This window comes from Pholis gunnellus, assembly GCF_910591455.1.
Source record: "Pholis gunnellus genome assembly, chromosome: 20".
NCBI lineage: Eukaryota > Metazoa > Chordata > Actinopteri > Perciformes > Pholidae > Pholis > Pholis gunnellus.
This window is the reverse complement of record NC_136547.1, coordinates 9,076,405-9,092,668: the sequence shown is the minus strand read 5'-3', so window position 1 is coordinate 9,092,668 and position 16,264 is coordinate 9,076,405. Positions and strand designations below refer to the sequence as shown.

The 16,264-nt window shown below is 43.1% G+C and overlaps 1 protein-coding gene across 1 annotated transcript; it reads right to left on the bottom strand.

The window, feature by feature from the left end:
* Positions 1 to 1,718: 1,718 nt before the first annotated feature.
* On the bottom strand, positions 1,719 to 16,008 carry tmem108 (transmembrane protein 108). Its single transcript, XM_079181138.1, has 4 exons — positions 15,925 to 16,008; positions 4,595 to 5,863; positions 3,505 to 3,656; positions 1,719 to 2,195 (listed from the first exon to the last, which is right to left on the bottom strand). The coding sequence occupies exons 1-4, from the start codon at positions 15,962 to 15,964 to the stop codon at positions 2,079 to 2,081; spliced, it is 1,578 nt and encodes a 525-aa protein (XP_079037264.1). The 5' UTR covers positions 15,965 to 16,008; the 3' UTR covers positions 1,719 to 2,078.
* Positions 16,009 to 16,264: the final 256 nt, after the last annotated feature.

Genomic DNA, 16,264 nt, shown 5'->3' with positions numbered 1-16,264 from the left:
ACAGTAAGACAAATACTTGACACAAATCAGTCAGTGTTTTTTCTTTGTTTTATTGCTCAGCAGTAAAAAGTACAGTGTATACTACAGTACAAAAAATACATAATGTTGAACACTGCCCCATCGTGCCACTGAACGTTTTTGTAAAATATCCACTTTTGAGCGTGCAAAACAAGAAGCCCAGCTGTGAGCATCCAATGCAAGAAATATCAATATGTTTAGGTGTGTTCTTCAACATCGCCTTTTGAATCTGTGATTTCAGAACAACATCTCACAATGCAGAAAATCTTTAGCGACGTTAGAGGCAGGCAGCATTGATTATTGAATACAACTGCAGCAATGCAAAATAAAAAGATGATAGAAGGACCACAGATTCAATAATTAAACAAAAATATTCACTCTTTTTTAATTAAACTGCCTCTGTATGTGCTCACAGTAAATATTCAGCATACATTATTTATCTCAGTGTTTCAATTGGTCAAGATTTTTGACAGCCTCTAACACATAACATGTGGTCCAGCAACTAATTCACAATCATTCAACAAACACAGTTTGCATTGATGGACAAACACTTTGTTTATGGAGGGAGACATTTACAGTAGCAAGGTTGGTCTAATTGTTTCCTAAAGCGCTGAGAAACTCTTTCTTAAACTGGGCTAAAACCGGTAGCCACTCCACGATACAGACAAGAGACGAACAGACGGACACACAGACCTCACAGAGAAACAGATACAAACTGAGCTGAAAGTGATACGAAGTCTTGTTTGACTTAAAGTAACAGTGATAATTAGTTAAGGGGGGGGCACATTTGAACTCATCCGTCCACACTCACAGTGTGCTTACATGCACAAACAGGGTCTTCAAGCACGCACATACTGATATATATATATATATATATATATATATATATATATAACTTGTACTTAACGTAAGGAATTAAGACATCTATGTGGTCCCTCTGAAGAGAAGCTGGTGACATGTGGGGGAAAGCCACTTTTTGTCCTTTGACTGACATCTCTCAAAGCTGCTCAATGCAGACGCCAAATCACCCAAATAATCTGCCCAAATCAACCGTCGAAATCTGGGCCCATATATATCAACCTGCTTAAAATTGAATTTTGGACTTATCCTTCACTTATACTTTGCAAATGTAAGAACGAACGCTATTTATCATAACAATGCTCTTAAATTGAAGAGAACTCCAGAGGTAACAAGAGTGCAGACAACAATAACATTGATTTTGCACTTTCCATGCATTACAATTTTTTTTTTTTACAAATGCATACTATAAATAAAATGTGTTACTTTTATTATTTTTAAAATAAATATATTTTGTTGTTAATTTCAATAAACGTGTACAGTCAAATGTAAAGATAAAGAGTACAAATAATGAAAAATGGGGCAGATGCACAGTATTTCAGCTTTCATGTGATTAATCATGTGATGACTTGAGAGCTGATCTTAAAGGTTCCTGCTACACTTTGATGTAAGTTGCTTAATAAATGTGTCTTATTCTTTGCTTCTAGAATTACTCTGTAAATCATTCTTAAATGTGTTTCTCAGTTTGGTAGATATGGGCCCTGATCTCACGTGCAGTATCACTGTCCCCCCCCCCCCCCCCCCCCCCCCCCCCAATAACGTAGGTGCTATATTCAAGTTCAACAGGCTATAAGTATTTTGGGATTGATCTTAAAGGAAAAATAAAATGACAAAAGAACAGCTTCAATGTTTTCGTAGCACGTTTCTCTCTCTAAAGCAAATTTCATGTGGCAACATCCACAGTGCACTCACCATCAAGCCACTGTAATGAAACAAAACCACATATAATCTGCATTTTATAAAGACAATAAAAACCTTTTATCACAATTAAGCCTTTTGTAGAAAATGTACATCAGAAAAATATGCGGGTGCATCCTTAAAGAGTGTCTGCTCACATCACTCCTCTCTCAGGTTGCCTCTTTGTGTTTGTCATGTACAGTATAAAGTCAAAGTCTCTGAATATTTAGCACATTTATAAAATAGACAACAACAGCAGGGGGAGTAGAAGAGGAGAATCCGACGGCGTCGCTCTTTTCCTGTCTCTAGATGGCAGAAGCTTTGTCTCTGTTGATGAAGAGCGTCTCCTGGCAGAAAGGGTTAACCAGGACCACGCTGCTGCCGCTGTAGTCTCCGTTCGGGGGTAGACAGGTGTCGTGATCCTGCAAATGCACACGCAGAAGAAGAAGAAAGAAATCAGCGCAGGTTGCAAACTGTTAAACAATAGCTGTAACTCATGATTCACGCTTCAGGGCTCACCATTAGGGCAACACGCTGCAGTCTAACTGTATCTAAGTCACTCTACAGACAGTGAGCACACCATCTAGTGTGGAAGCGAACAGAATAAAATATGGGTTCGGTGCAGCCCGAGGCTTTTAAGGAGACGGCGAACAAAGATACCTGACAAAGCTAGATGAACAGGCATGTAAGAGGGAGGGATGACTCAGAGGAAACAAGACAACAGAGGGACTTAATGTGAAACGGAGGGATGGAGAGATAGTTGTTGATGGTGAGTCAGCAGTAATCAGGCAGTGCGGGAGGAGGGAGGTGTGAAAAGCTACATTATTTGTATTACAGCATGAGGCCATTTTATCACCAATCAAATCAAACTAACGTTGTCATTTTTAGGTTTTATGATCATGTCTCCTGGAGCGCTCGTCATTTACCTAAATCACCAGGAGAAGCTAAGAGGCTGCTGCTCTACAAAGACAGGTAACGCAGGGAGGAGGAGGAGGAGGAGGGGAGAACAACACCTGGGTGTCACCAGGGGCATCGCACACATGATCCAACCGCAGCCTCCCTCTCCTGAAGCGCCCGCAGGCGGTAAAGGAATGCAAATTGAGCGACGGATGAAGAGTAAAAGAAAGAAGACACAGTGAAATGGTCACGGGAGAGACGGTGATAAACAAATACATGCAAACAGAGCAAAATAATGGTCAATCAAAATGATATGGGGAAGAAGAGGAGGTAGATAGCACATTTAAAACCAACTTCATGTATATATGTATCCCAAAAATGATACATATATAGTGATAGATGATATATAGTACCATTTCCACCAGATGGCGCTGCAATGCATTAAAAACTAAAATCTTATCTTGTTATTTTTCTCAGTATATCAGACCAAATATAATTGGAAAATGGCAGAAATAAACGGGATGAACAAAAAAAGATTTACTCATATTCATATTTTTTCTTCAGCAACAGTATGCATTCTTATATATACTGATAGGGAATTCCTCTTTTTGCTTGTTCTAAGTGGCATCTCTGTAAATCGCAGTGATACAGTGTCATGCTTCAGCAGGCCTCGGGGCTTGTTGACAGGGGGGAGTGAACATGGATCCTCTTGTTGTTTCCGTACTCATTAAAACCATTCTGCTGACTGACAGCGAAACATCAAGTAAATGTGCCTCCGCCTCTGTGTGCAGCGCTGTACACTAATAGAGTATCAGTGCGCCAGCAGTATTGTACCTCACTCTCCAGAGAGTGTATCTCTCTGGGCAGCTCCACAGCGTGCCGGCTGAAGTAGTCCATGGTGATGGCGTTGTTCCAGTAGCTCAGGTTGTTCTCCTGACTTGATGACTTCTTCTTCCTCCTCATGCAGCACACAGTCAAGAGCACAGCTAGAGCGGGGCAGAAGACAGGAAGGGAAAATGAGAGACTGAAAGCTGCTGCTGCTTCAAATAGCCTCCGAAAGCGCCCACACTCGCTGCATAGGTAAAGGCAGCCATGTTTCACGACAACACGCCACTGTTGTAAGAAATGGTTTTTGAAAGGAAAAATATCACCCTAAAATATTGGTTACTGGTGGGTGTGCCGTGTAGTCATTCTGAGGCTATCTAAAGCAACACATGCAGCCAATCTCTCAGTGAGACATTTTCAGGAATCACACAGGAAAATAATTTATTATCAAAGGGGAAGAAATCCTTATTTCTCCATCTCAAACAGACCACAATGCAAATCCTAAGGTGCAACTCTACCGCTGGATTAAAATACTCTTGGTCTTGCTGTTATTATGCTATTGCACTCTCTCCAGTTTAATGCAACAGGATCGAGTCCTGAAGGGTGTCTGGGGGCTTTCAAAAGGCATTCTAAAACAATGAGCGAGATCACTCACTGAAGCACCTTTAAACCCTGAAAGGTGAAGAAAACAAGTGGCTGTGAAATGAATAAATCACAATAGTTTACTACAGATTAACTCTTCGGTGACCTCGGGTGTCCACAGTCCTTGTTGTGAGCCGTTTCATGTAAAGAAAATAGTTCCGACATGAAACTAATCACAACAAAGTCTGTGGATTATCTTGAGTAACCGGGTCATGATTTATGGAAAGAGACATTGCTGTTGAGTTTTTAAAAATGTATTTCTTTTGGCGCTTTGAGCACCACAAGCCGAGTGCCATGTAGTCCCATTATATTGGAAAGAAGGCAAGCATCTCTACGGCTGATATCTCGAGGCAGTTCGCACCAAAACTATAGGCTTTCAAGGTTGTTAAAGTCAGCCAAGTAATCTGGAACTTTTTTTACTTTCATTCAATTTCACCGCTGCTATAACATTGCTTACAGCATGAGGACACGGGCACACTGATGGCCAGCACGATCCACACAATGTCCATCCTGCTCAGGCAGATGGTCATGCGGGACAGCGGGGAGTCAACGGTGGGGCCTGAGCTGTTGCCGGGCGTCCAGGGGTCCTCGGTGGTGGCAGGCACCTGCCTGTTCAGGAAGTTCCCGCTGGCAGTGGAGGGGGGCTCCGAGCTGTTCCCCTGAGCGGGCGCCTCCTCGACTGAGCTGCTGTTAGGGAGCAGCCCTCCATATGCAGTCACGTTCCCCAACCAGTGTCCGAGAGGGGCATTGTCCGTGCCGTTACCTTGAACAACAAGACCACGATCCTCCTCAGTGGTGGTCTCGTTGGGTGCAGAGTGGTTGTTTGGGATGATTGTTGGATTCGGTGTCTTGAGTTCGGGCTCAGTGGACAGCGCTGGAGTGGACGGGGTGGAAGTTAGCTTCTCAAGTGGGCTCTCGACTGGAGTCACAGAGTCCTTCGGGTCTATCACCAGTTCCTCAGTGGGGGGCTCGTTCGCCGAATGCACCTCCCTCAGGGTGATGGCGTGGCGCTCTGAGACGCCCCGAACATGCTCCCTGAGTTTCAGGCCTGCTGCAGGGTCAGCATTCATCGATGGAGAGGAAAGGGAGGCGCGCTCGAGATCTGGAACACGCTGCCGGCTGGGGTCGGTGGGTTCCTCCACGCTGAACTTCTGAGGCTCGACGTGCTGAGAAGCAAGCGTATCTCCTCTGTCTGAGCTGGACATTAGAGCCGGAGCTTCTCTGGCAGTAGATCCCACATCTATATTTGGGACCGCTGTGCTGGGAGATTTAAGGACGCTGCTGCTGCTGGCCTGGTTAGTGCTGACAGTAACTGGGTTATGGACTTGAGTTACCCTGACCAATTTGTGCATGTGGCCTTGGCTTACAACATCAGAGCTCGGCTCCAGGGGCCGCTTCACATGACTTTCAGCGCTCACAGTGCTTGCGTCGTGGATGGGAGGGTCGTCACGAGTCGGGCTGAAAGTCTGGGCTGGGCGAGGCAGAGCCAAAGGGTGGAGGGCGACAGTAGGGAGGATGATGTTTGAGGGTTGAGTGCCTCCTTTGGATGACCATTCCCCGCTACTGGAGCCTTCCTGATGAAAGTCCAGAGGGGAAGGTTCGGGGCCAGAAAGGGGGCTGCTGTGGGCGGCTGCCATGGAGTCGGGGTCCTGGGATGTCTGGCTGAGGTACAGCTCCTGTGCTGATGACACCAGTCCTACTGGCAGTGCTAGGAATGCTAGGACACCTGTAGAGAAAGAGAGAGAAAGCTGGCGATTAGCACAGGATGACGGTGCAGAATATCCTCTTAGCTTCATGAATTATTGGTTTTTTTCCCCCTGTGGGTGTGTTTTTCAGCATGTCTGTCTGTCTTCACATTATTTCCCTCAAGGATCTTGCTACGCAAAGCAAGGCGAGAGAGCAGCCCGGCAGTTGAAACTGAAACTCAGGTGTTCAATGGAGACGCATAGTCTTGTCTCGCATTCATTATTCTCCCCTGCCTTTTATCTACTGAACCGCCGGTGTTTGTCACTCACCTCGTTCTTTATCAACTGCATTATTCACTACGCGAGTTGCACTGTGTGTACCCATGCATGTCTAAGACAGAAGGATCTTCAAGCTTAGTTACTCTGCAGAAATTCTTAAAGAGCTCACTTTTTTTACCAAGGTCATAATACAACAAGCAATTATTTGATTTCAATCTCCAGATAACACTGAAGAAAAGTTAATTTAGTACATTTCTAATGGATTTTTTAATAGTTTTGATCATTTTCAGTACTGTGCAATTAGATGTCTTGATAGATTGTCTGAGTTAGTACATTTTCTGAAACAAATAATAAAGTAAAAAATGCATTTAGAAATCGTCACTTGCTTTATCAGACAAAATGTGTTGATATTTTCTTTACAGTGAACAGATTCATGACAGTCATAGTGTCAAAATAGCCCACTTAACATGCTAAAACCATCTCAGAGAACTTGACAGATCTCAAGCTCAATCCCATACAGAGGCTGTGTCGAGACAAGCCATTAGCAGGTGCCTGTGGGGAATATTGGTCCTATTATGTTATCCAGACAGCAAGAAAGTCATAAAGGGAAGAACGTGCAATGGCTTATTAATTTCCCCGTTGCTCCCGCCCCTCCATCCCTTATTGACACTGTTAAACACAGCTAATGTGACACATTAGTGAAACGCTCCCAGCGGGCGGTTTCTATGCGTTCAGCTGAGAACAGAACATGCAGGAACACAAAGCTAACATTGACTAAATTCCTGTCTGAATGACGTTAAGTCGCATGTTTTCGCCACACGATGCTGAACAGTACAAAGACGGCGCGAGACTAAAAGTTTCTACATTATTTTGTATTTTGTTTGTATTTAGTTTCAACCATTTTTGCTTCATTGCTTGAAGGATAACGCTGGCAATATTATGTTGCTTTTTGATTTTCAACAAATCCCATGAAAAGACCAAAACCAACAATCTGTTAGGTTGTCTAAACACTTTCCAACTTCCAAACCTTTCTGTGGCACTCATGCATTCATTCCTACTAAGGATGTAAACTTAATTCAATGTAAACTTAGTTGGATGGATGCAGGACAGCAGCAACAAATGGTGTTTGTGGGATCAATTCATTGTTTTGTTTTTTCTTTTCATGGGATTTGTTGACATAAAGACAAGAATATTGCCAGACTTATCCTTTAAAAACACTCACTGAAATGTGTAGGATTCAGTGGTATCTAGCAGTGAGGTTGTATTGCAACCTAATGAAAATCTCACCCGTCTCTTTCCAAGCATGTCAGAGAGCTGAGGTGGCCTGGATCTGTACAGATCCAACGTCATTCACCAAAGACTGGCATGTTGGATTAAAGCCATTCCAGAGAATGCATAAGCAAGTAAGTATAAGTATCTTTTAGCTCTTACAGATGCACACACCATGGGCCTGAATATGCACCATGCTTGTGACAAGAAAAGCCTCCAAGAAATGTGCAAAAAAAAAAGGCGAAAAACCTTAAATTTAAGGGGGCTTTAGAGAGAGCATTAAGGATAACGATTAAGACTGCATTGTTTTGGTATTCATGGAACTCACAAACAGTAAAGAAGTCACAGAAAACACACAGAGTCTGAAGCTATCTTTGTGACCCAGATGTCGTGGCCAACGTTTATAATGGTGCTCAGTAACTATGGAAACCGAGTTTCCATTACCGAGAGGGGCAGAGGAGAAGGAGTCGGGAGAATAGGTGAGAAGGTCTGTTGAACATGTAGAATGAAAGGGACAGAATATGTCATAAAATGATGAACTTTAAAAAACAACAACAGCCCAGGCGAATGTCAATATCAGTAATCTGAAATGTCTTTGACATAGAAAGCTTCTCCATCCTCTTTGTTCACCGGGGGCGATTTCAAATACACCACAGCAGCAGAACCCCACAGCACTGACTATTTAAACTGAGCCTCTGAATCATTAATCATATTCCTCCGTACTCAATCACACAGACTATCAGCACAGAGGGTCCAGGCCCCGTCTTCCATTAACCAAGCCTGTCACGTCTCTAATCCACGGAGCCCACTCCAGACTCATATCTGAGGAGATAACGCACATGGCCATCCCTTGATTTATGACTGCTTGTCCCTCCTAAGATGATCCTTTAGGCAGGGAAATGGAACACAGACAAACCCAAGCTATCAAAGCTTAAGTATCTGGGCTATTGTTGATCGTCTGAAATGTGAATAGTGGTCACTTTAGGACACATTTAGAGGATAAGGCCCTTAGAGGTGCTCAAAAGAAGAAAAACAGTTCTCAAATTATTATGGAGGACGGTGCATGAATAAAAACACAAAGGAAGAGAGACAAAAAGACAAAATGTAAACAATATATAAAGGCATTATTACGTCCAAATCATAGGATTAATATATTAAATACTGACAATTGCAAGCATCGTAGAGTGAGGAATGTGTTTATCAATGCAAACAAATGTAGATAAAGAAGATTAAAGAGGCAAATCAAGAGGGAGGATGTTGACAATGCCGTGGCCCGGTTTGAGTACCTTCAATCAGTACCCAGACCTGGCTGCTACAACCTGGCAACCCGACACTGTGCTCGTACTGAATAAAACACAACACCCAGGCACCCTTTACAAACAAGATGGGCAAACTTAATGCTCAGGCACACACACCCACACACACACACACACACACACACACACACACACACACACAAACAGGAACACATTCTTCCGCTTTGTCTGATCAGAAACTCAGATGTGTGGCTTCACCCTGGAGATTAATATTCATTTTGGGACATTGCAATTTAGTCAAATCATGTTTTATTAAAGATCGTATCTAAAATGTTAAAGAGGAGAATCTGCTTTTAAAGTAAGCTTGCACTCAGACATCTGACTGTCCATGTATTCATTAGTGCATTCATTAGTAACAGATTCTGTATCAGACGCTGTTATTCTCATTATTGAGGGTCATAACAACAAGACTTTACACAGGTTCCCAAGCGACGTATGAGTGAGTTGGTAGAAGATTAACTACTTTGAGCTTATGAGGCGATTCTTAAAGTGCCTAAAACTGCATGAAAGTGTTGCAAAAATGTAATAGATTGAATATGTAAAATGTGCCAAGAAAGACACCTCCCAGTTAGCTCAGAGTGAAAAATAGCATTTGTACAAAATCTGTTACTGCATGGAATGCATGAGCGTTTGTCAGACTCTGCGATCAATGCTGTGGTGATCAGTCTGACTGTGTGACAGCTGATAGATGTGGCACACTGATGGCTTGGAATGAGAAAACAAAAATCACATTGTTAACGCTTGTAATTTTTCAGGGAGACAGAAATTGAAAACTGTGTCAACATCAAAAATTGAAGTTTACAAAAACAGCTGACATATATCTATGAAAGAGTGGCATATAAATGTACCTCTTAACAGTCATTTGACTGGTTTCCTTTAAGTTGCTTTATTTGTGAAAGAGACTTTTCTGTGTTCAGCCTTGAAAGCTTTGCAAAGAGTTAGTCAGCTAGCTAAAGTGACAAAGTGATGCAGGTAACGACACAACATAGTAAAAAAAAACATGGCGGCTAGCCTTATTTAGAAGATTAATAACAAAAACAATAAACAGGACTTGGAGTTTCATTAGGAGTAACATGTCGAATAACAACAGCGTCTTTATTTATCTCTTACACATGCTAAGAGCAGAAGTCAGCCAACGAATTACATTACATTTTAAATGAAAATATCCATCCACGCTATCATTATATTATGGCAATGTGTTTCAACCTTCATTGTTTGGAAACAAGAAATCCATCTATTTTAGACCTGTTATATTGCTAAAATTCTACATGTGCAGGGATTACATAAGCATCCGTGTGTTCCTACACAGGCACTGTGTTGCACACTGACGCAAATGGGTGTAATTTGTCACAACGGGGGGTGGGGAGCAGGCACCGCGGGTCAATTAACTGGAGAAATGATTGAAAAGGCCCGAGAAGTGAATTGAGCTTTATGAACATCCATTATTGAGTTGAAGCAACGGTACGAACGTAGGAAAATTGGATGGAAAAGGGGAAGGATAGCGTGGTCGGGCAGGGTGGGAAAATGTGCGGTGAGGAGGTGTAGCGGGGAGTAAGAGAGGGAGATGTGTGGGTGTTTCATCAGTGATAAGACACAGACAAAAGGAAAAAAGGTTGGATAAGACACAGCACATCAAGGTCCAAAAAAAGGGCACTCAAAGGAAAATAAGATGTGAGAGATTGGAGCATTATAGGAGGCATATTATTTTTGAAACATTTGATGACGCAAAAAGAGGAGGCGGACAACAAGACACCTCTGAATCTTTGCTCGAGAGAAGACAAACAAAAACAACAACAAGTGGTGATCAATGTTCAATGGTGTCATTGAATTAAAGGCCTTTGTCCTTGTCTGGACCGGAAGGAGACTCACAGCTCACACTGTTATCGCTCACACCAACCTGTTGCCCTCACTATCTGTACCACCCAGCTGAATGATCACCTCAGAATAGCACATGCTCATATCATGGAGACAAACAACACCCAGGAGATATTACTGTGAGATTATGCCCCCATTTATATGACTAATGCCGTCTGCTTTCCATGCTCGGGTTGTGTGGAGGGAGGGGCAATTTATGCAGGAAAACCTGCTGAATTAGGGCTCTCTTGAGGAATAGGAACCCGGTGACATTCGTTGAAGTCCTCAATTGATGCCATCAGGGACATCAATAAATCATGTTGCAAAGCAGGATCCTGCGCACTGATCCAATGCAGGCTTTGTCCCACCAATCATTCATTGTTAGACTCAATGTCAGGGGACAGGGACCAGAGCGACTGTCACTGCATCTAAAGTTACACTGGTGAAGTAAAAAAAAAACAACACAACATTTACTCCCGCTGATTAAGTTCTGCATGAGACTTATGCCATGGAAGAACCATATTGTTCAGGCGCACTAATCAATCATACTGGAGCACTTATTGTGTGGTATGCAGGCTATCGGTGCTTACGCACTAACCTGGTTGCATCATCAATCCTGAGGGGCGGGGGACTATTTGCTGTGGAAGGTGGGATATTTATCTTTCTTTCCAGGGGTCACCTCATGCTCCATGCAATGGAGAAAGATGTGGTTCGACAGTGACAATCTGCCGATGAGGCAAGTGTTGGAGCCCGGCCGGTTGTGTCACATCATCAGCGGGCAGCTGGCAGTGGCACTATTCGAATTGGAGGCTCTACGGGAAGCCAAAAATAGGAGCTGCAAAACCATCCATCAATAGGACTCGTGACGGTTCACCAGGCTGTACTTCTGAACTTCTACTGCTCCGTCATCTCCCTGCTAAGGCGGCATGATCGGGAATGAAGGATAACCGGATGTATGAGGGTCAAAATGAATGCAGTCCATGAAAATCTGGCCAAGGTCACATGTATGAATAAATGAAACTGCAACACAGTGATACAACCTGCATTAAGATTGAACGTACGTCAGAAGTATGTGGAGGTTTTTTAATTACTTAAGAAAAGGTTAAGCAATAGCTGAATGTATTTTCGCACCTTCATCTTCAAAGATCTATATTCATTAATCTGAGTCAACTGTCATTTATAGTTGCTGCAAATTGTATTTCTCAGCATTAAGGTCTAAAGACCTCCATCCACAACCAGGATTAAAATCATGGTGGATAAACACTGAATCTAACTCCATCCTCCTGAATAATAACTATGGTCCTCATGAAAATGTAAACCGGATGAAGACCTCCACACAATCAAAACATTTCTTTATAAAACGTACTAAACAGTTTTCCAGCACCTGTAAGGTTTTATTTAGGATTTACCTGATCTATGAACTAGACTGATGCTGTTCGAATGATAAATATAAACAGTATGTGTCTACCAACAACTAAGTCAATGTGCCCTTGGGAAAAACCCTCCGCCTACACTTTCTCTTTAAGTTGCTTTGAATAAATACATGAATGCCTGAGAAGTAAATGTACGAGAACTAAAGGGAATCACTGTATGTCCACCTCATTACTCAATAGGATAGAATGTATTACTGTTGGTTGGAAAGCCCCAGGGCATTAAACCATAACCAATAATTAAGGATGTCCTCCTCTCCGTCCAGCCGGCCCTCCATGGATCCCATTTAGCCTCGTTTATGCTAATCACAACCAGTAGACAAACCCCCATGGGATTCCCTCTAAATCCCTCGGGGCAAATGGAGAGGCTTTATCTACAGTGCTCATCAGAATACCAATGAGCCTTTATCACATCATACCGGCGCACACACACCACGGCGCTGCTGCCTAATACAAAGGGTTTCATACCTCACTGTCCAGGATAAAGGCTGACAAACCCAAATCAAAGCAATCATAAGCTTTAAATGGGGGGTTTTGTTGAGGGTAGTCCAAACCTTTAATTTTAAACTTTGACGTGCCGTGAGAGCGAGCCACAGGAACAGATCAGATCCATCAGCTTCAGGCCGACCTGTCTGACTAACTGCTGGTAAGATTGGATTATCACGCCTGGACAGAGCGCTATCGGCCCGGACTCACTCCGATATACCAACAGTACTATTAGCACCAATACTACCTGCACCATTATCACCACCACTACTACCGTTACAGCAACCAACAGTACTACAGTACTATTACTATCACCTCCTGTACCATAATGACACAACCAATAGCAATATTTCTGCTGCCACCGTTTCAGAATAATGTATATTATAGGATGACATATTGTGATGCATTAAGCATCGCTTTAATGTTGCAGCTGGCAATGGTGGGGCTGATTTTGACTACTTTAAATATTGTTGGCTAGCACACAGTAATCTATAATAATAAATCACAAAGTAAGAGAGAGAGAGTTATCAAATAACTGTAGTAGATTAACCATAAACTCATGTTCACAATGTTTACTGAGGTAATAAATCAAGTGAGAATTAGGGTCATTTTCTCATAGACTTACAATCAGACTTCTTTTTGCAACCCGAGTGGTCGCACCGTGCTGACAAGTTTAAGGCATGGGCTTCACTTTTCAGACCCAGAGGTTGCCGCCTGACTGGAGCAAAAGTAGAAAGTAGCATAACATGGAAATACTTGAGTAAAGTACCTCAAAATTGTACTGAAAGGAGCATTGTGTAGGATTCTGTGGCTTCTAGTGGTGAGGTTGCAGATTACATCTAAATGAATACCCCGCTGCTCAATCCTCTCTTTCAACGCGTGTCTGAGAACTACAGTGGCCTTCAGTAAAAGTAAAAATGAGAACTGCGCCCTCTAGAACCAGTGTTTTGTTTGTCCATTCTGGGCTTCTGTAGAAACATGGCGGTGCAACTCGGCGTATACTCCGCGAAGAGGACCTGCTGCCTATGTCAATACGAACAGCTCGTTCTAAGCTAACGAAAACGCAAAGATTCATAGTTTCAGATGATTATACACCAATGAAAACATAGTTTTGAATATCATATTCCATTGCTGCCAATACATCTCCCTAAATTCTACACACTGGTCCTTTAAGTACTTTACTTAGTAAATGTACATTCCACTGCAAGAGCTTGAGCCTCAGTAAATGTATGCGTAGGTACTGTTCTTACTATTGCTAATCATCATCCTCCTCTTCCTCCTGTCACTGTTACTAAAACAATAAATAAAGGTTGTGTCATTCTCACTACACAAGGATACGGTTTGAAAACAAGACATATCAATCATGAAATGTGTTGTTATCAACAGTTGAGGTTGTAAAGAAAAGAACAAATGTTAAAATGAAATACGTGAAACTGTAAAGCTAAAAAAAACTGGATGAGTCTGGTGAACTCATGACCCATTTCACCATAAAAGGAAACAAAAGCTTTTCCTTTCTGTTTGACGATGTTGTATGAGTACACTCATCTTTCACGGGTGCAGTTTTTTCAACTTAGAATACCAAGTTTCTTCTTTCATGACTCAACGACATTCCAATGTACATTCCTGTATTGTATGACAATAATAAATCCTTGCGCTTCATGAGGTCATCCTCATGTAGAGGCGTATACATGTCCTGGGCGTATACATATATATATAGAGTCATCTTTGAGGTACCACGAACACACACATTCCTTTGGTTTGCTTCTGGGTGTGTTCCTCTACCATTCTGGGTGTCTGTCCCGTGGGGGGAAACAGACAGATAGGGCACATCCTGTGGACCGCTGGAACCGTCCTGGTGGAGGAGGACTGGATGGGCGGAGTGGGCGAAGAGGCGGAGCGGGGAGGGCGCTACAGATGTGAGCCCTGAGATAAGAGGGAAAAGCTTTCGTAACAGGATAATGGCTTCCTGTTTGAATGCTCCGCAAATTGTTTGTCGGGTCACGGCGGCTTTGAACCGAGACACGTTTATCTGAGAATCAGACGGAGGGAGAATGTGAAAACAAGAACAACAAAGAGTCCTTGTGCCGTTTATCGGTATAATGATTTGGCTACGCGACTGACCGTGGCAACAGGAAGGAGAGACGTTAAACAGGAAGTTGTCTGGAATCTGGGGAGAACACTGAATTGTAGGCTTGCAGTTATACAACTCCATTACAGTCACAGACACTGCCAATAATTTCCCCTTTACAGAAGATTTCAACATTTTCACTGTTGTTAGCGGCTTTAAAAAGACCACAAACTGTTGCAACAACACACTTCAACCATACAAGACAAGACAAAGTCAGACTGGAGGATTACTCAAGCCTTCTGTACTCATTCACACTCCCAAGGAGCCGACTTCAAAACACAATTCGCAAACAACTGACTTACTTTGAAGCCAGAGCTGCCAGATAAGACCTAAATTCTTTAGAAACAAGTAACTTCTCCGCATTGTTTTCGGAGCATAATGTCATCACAACATGCTCGCTTAAGTACATCGGGAGCACTGACAAGGCAGAAGACTTCCGAACAAAAAACAACACAGAGGAAATCTCTTCCTGCTCTGTCACCTGTCATGAAGCGGCATCATCCGTCTCAGTTCTCCTCTATCTGCAGCATCTCTTCTCTTGCATGCAGCCTGAGGATGTTAAGGCACATCCGTCTCCTGCAGATGGCTGGTACAGACAGAGAAGTGAGAAATGTCTCTTTATAGCAGAGAGGCAGAGATCTCAGGTGGGCCTTTCAGCTCTGCACACTGTAAAAGAGGCAACCCTGATGGAAGTGTTAATGTGCCCGAGGAAAAACTGACCGCAAAGTAAAAGAGAGCACCATGCTCTCAGAGAAAGAAAGACCGGCTCTGAAATACGGTCTTAATATAAACTCTATGCAAAGCTAGCCCACAGTTTCGACTCAGACTTCCCTTCCTTAGATCAAACTGCTGTGACGTGACCTCGCTCCACCTCTGTTTACAGCTTAGAGCACTTCGCTCACAGCAGTCCAGTCCGAGTTTATCACTTCTGAGGGATTAAGGCCGATTTGTCAGACAGCCTTTGGCTCCGCTGGCCTGAGGTGGAGCTCGGGGGCGCATACCAGATATCATCACCAGCCTGTTTAGCTAACCGTCCAGCAGTCTGGCGGGTCCCAGCCTGACCCTCCGTGCTCCATATTCATGTGACATTCTGCGCTGGTGGCCTGCCAGAGCTGTGTACAGAGACGTGATCGTGTCCTCTGAATTTAAAGCAGCACAGACTAGAACTAGAACTAAGGGGATACAACACTGTAAATACAGTATCTACAGGTTCCCTGAAGGCTGAAGATTTATCAGGTCTCCAGCAATAAAGGAGTATTTTTTCTTGCAACAAATGCAACGATACTTGTGGTTAGAAAAGGCATCACCCTGGATGTCCCCCCCCCCTTGGGTTTACTCACTCAGCAGCTGGCAGCGCAGGACCTGCAGGCTTGTCTTCATGGTATCATGTGATCCGGTTCCTCCTCCACAGTGCTCATGGTTCTCTAGTGAAGACAGAGAGAGAAAGAGAGCAGAAAAAGACAGAGAGGTAAGAAGTAACTCAGCGCAATGTCATGGTCAAATATCCGTGTGATATGCTGTGATCGTGTCTGGGCAGGTTTAAGTAAAGTAGACACGGAGAAGTAAGAGGGGATTGCAGATACGATTGTGTGTCTTAACCTGGACGGTTTAATCCTTGTAATGATTGCCAGAAAACACCTCTCACAGCGGATAATATGAATTACACCTAACTGAAATGTC